The sequence below is a fragment of the Fistularia commersonii genome, chromosome 4 (assembly GCF_037954325.1).
Source record: "Fistularia commersonii isolate RoL2024-O1a breed Wild chromosome 4, RoL_Fcom_v1.0, whole genome shotgun sequence".
In the NCBI taxonomy this organism is placed as follows: domain Eukaryota; kingdom Metazoa; phylum Chordata; class Actinopteri; order Syngnathiformes; family Fistulariidae; genus Fistularia; species Fistularia commersonii.
In genome coordinates this window covers 405238-408568 of record NC_141287.1, presented here as the reverse complement: position 1 = coordinate 408568, position 3331 = coordinate 405238, and the positions used below count along the sequence as shown (strand labels likewise).

The 3331-nt window shown below is 45.7% G+C and overlaps 1 protein-coding gene across 1 annotated transcript; it reads left to right on the top strand.

The window, feature by feature from the left end:
- The first annotated feature begins 226 nt into the window (after positions 1-226).
- LOC147234372 (immunoglobulin kappa variable 4-1) lies at positions 227-720 on the top strand. Its single transcript, XM_086146073.1, has 2 exons — positions 227-278; positions 386-720. Exons 1-2 carry the CDS (start codon positions 227-229, stop codon positions 718-720), a joined length of 387 nt encoding a protein of 128 aa, XP_086002199.1.
- The last annotated feature ends 2611 nt before the right edge of the window (positions 721-3331 follow it).

Below are 3331 nucleotides of genomic sequence, written 5' to 3'. Positions count from 1 at the left end.
AAGACTATTTTAGGTGGACTGCAACTGAGGAGAAACAAAAAAAACAACCATCTGCAAGGATGAGACCTCCCTGAAAGTGCTGGCTGGAGTCAGGCGTTGATTTCCATAGAGACACTTTGCATCAGCAGCTCCATGCTCCAGTGCTCTGGGACTCTTTATAGTCCTGACACTTGGACCCTGGATGACTGACAGCCGTCCTTCATCACAAATCCTCCTCATCACAAACATGACGCGGGTCTCCGTCCTCATCTGGACTCTCCTCTGCTGCTGCTTCACAGGTAAAGTCCAGAGAGTCCACCTCCTCTCCTCTCTCAACATCACTATGTGTGAGATGAAGCCCGCAAAGCCGTGGAGTCTCTTTGACTTTGTGTGTTTGTATCCTCAGAGTCCAGAGGTCAGTTCACGGTGACTCAGCCTGCAGCAAAGAGCTCTGCTCCAGGAGACCCCGTCTCCATCTCCTGTAGGACCAGTCAGGACGTTTACCGGGATAGTGCTGGTGACTACTATCTAGCCTGGTACCAACAGAAAGAAGGACAAGTTCCAAAACTCCTCATTTATTGGGCTACTCGTCGAGCATCAGGAATTCCAGATCGTTTTTCAGGCAGTGGATCAAACTCTGACTTCACTCTGACCATCAGAGGAGTCCAGACTGAAGATGCAGCAGTTTATTACTGTCAGAGTGCACATAAAATCAACAGTCAGTGGACGTTCACACAGTGAAAAAGCGTCGTACAAAAACCCCCTCAGTCAGACTGAAGTGAAAGTGAAGTGTCTGCTGCTGCAGAGACTGACACACTTCACTGAGGACCAGTGTCGGGTCTCTGCTCACCACAAGTTGTGTGACATCTGTCAATCTTTGTAAAACAAGACTCCCTCATGAAATTATTTCATTACATTCATCCACAAATATATTTTTGTCAGCAATCCAACATCAGAGAGCTCCCATTAACAAAAGTCCAATAAAGACGCTCAATGTCTTTCTTTGATACTCTTTAGAAAAGATGGAGGAGCAGAAAGAGGTCGAGAACCAGGCCTGAAGGAGGATAAGAAAGAGAGAGAACATCTAGCAGCAAGGGTTTGTAACTATCAGAAACACAGTGATCTTCAGAATACTCTCTGGTCAAGCAGTGTGTCATCAGAAGAAGAGATAGCTGGAAGATGTTTATGAGAAGTCCCTTAAAGCAGGTGGAGCAGAAAGGCCATCGAAAGTCATCCGGCACTGATGTCCTATGACGCAGATCTGCCCAAAGGGTTCCTCTTTACTGAGATGACTGAACACCATTTATTCTACCGGTGACAAAAGGTGGCAGATAGTGGTCCTGACATGGATCCTTTTAGGACACCTCTCTGCTGGTTGAGCAAATGTGACATTAACCTCCTAAAACCCTGTGACCAAAGTATCTGCTGAAATGTACAAACTACTTGCCTCTCATGCAAATCGTCTGAAAGTCTGCAAACAGGCAGATCGAGCAGAAACAGTTTCACACGACCTTCTATCAAATCCCTCCAAAGTGTAAAAATCATGAAAAGAAATCCGACGTGCAATGACGACCATCAGTCCGTCTTCACAAGGATTTCAATCGTCTATGAAGGACTGGACTTCTTTTCCAACCACATTTCCATCAGTATCCAAGCGGATAAAGCAGTTCAGCACATGTTCAAACACCCGCGTCTTCACAGAAATTCTGCAGAAAAACAGCCACGACTTCACACGTTTGAGAACCTCATTTCACTTCAGCAGCTTCAGTGTGGCTTTGACAGTCTGGTTCCTCCACCAAAAGTCCACCACAGCGACACAAAGTGATGGAGAAGCCCGACACACCCCTCCGACTGGAGAGAGAGACGACTCTCGGACTTTATCGGCACAAACTCAACCTACCAGCCTGAAGATCAGAGTCTAATATCAGCCAGGATTCAGGCTTTTCTTCTACGTCTGACTGCTTCTATCCCCACTCTTCCACCTGAAAGCCTCCGTCCACTTTGTCCTTCAGCTCAAATCAACCTGATCTCACTGGAGACCCAACTCTTTTCACGGGAAAACTCAAAAAAAGTCTAGAGTAACATCGACAAAGTCAAAGACTTCACTCACCTCCAACATCCAGTCTGGTTCCACCGCCGAACGTCAACCACAGTGACACAAACTCATTGAGCCGTCGTACAAAAACCTCTGAGTGTAAAGACACATTTCAAAGATGCACAATCTTCATTTTCCACCAGTAGTTTGAACAAAGAGTCAGATAATTTTCCTACACCATTGTATTTTCTGAGAATAATGCAGCCTCAGGGCGGCACTGGGCCGTGTCTCTCCAATACATGCAGAGGGTTGCATCAGGAAGGGCATCCAGCGTAAAACTTTTGCCAAAACCAAACATGCGAGTCAACCATAACTATATCATACCGTGGACCGGGTTAACAACGACCGCCATTGGTACTGATGACCTACGGGGTACTAATGGAAATTGGGCTACTGTGGGTCGAAGAACAAGAACAAGAAGAAGAGGTGGAGGGCTTATTCGGAAGCAGAGAGAGAGGAGGAAAGGAAAGAGTCTGGGACTGAGAGTAGGGACTTTGAATATCGGGACAATGACAGGAAAAGGTAGAGAGTTGGTCGACATGATGCAGATAAGGAAGGTGGATATACTGTGTGTCCTGGTGACCAGGTGCAAAGGTAGTAAGGCTAGAAGCTCAGGAGCAGGCTTTAAGTTGTACTATTATGGTAATGACAAGAAGAGAAATGGAGTAGGAGTTATCTTGAAGGTCGATTTTGTTAGGAATGTCCTAGAGGTGAAAAGAATGTCAGATAGACTGATGAGTCTGAAACTGGACATTGAAGGTGTGATGCTGAATGTTGTTAGTGGCTATGCCCCGCAGGTGGGATGTGAATCTGAAGAGAAGGAGAAGTTCTGGAATGAGTTAGATGAAGTGATGCAGAATATTCCCAGAAATGAGAGAGTGGTAATTGGTGCAGACTTCAATGGACATGTAGGTTAAGGCAATAGAGGGGGTGAGGAAGTGATGGGCAGATTTGGAACACAGAGGGACAGATGGTGGTCAATTTTGCAAAAAGGATGGAAATGGCTGTAGTGAATACCTTTTTCCAGAAAAAAAAAAAACAGGAACATTGTTTACTTATAAGAGCAGAGGTAGGAGCACGCAGGTAGACTACATCTTGTATAGACGAGGTAACCTGAAAGAGATCAGTGATTGCAAAGTAGTTGTAGGTGAGAGTGTAGCCAGACAGCATAGGATGCTGGTTTGTAAGATGACTCTGGTGACAAGGAGGATGAAGAGGACAAAGACAGAGCACAGGACAAAGTGATGGAAGCTGAAA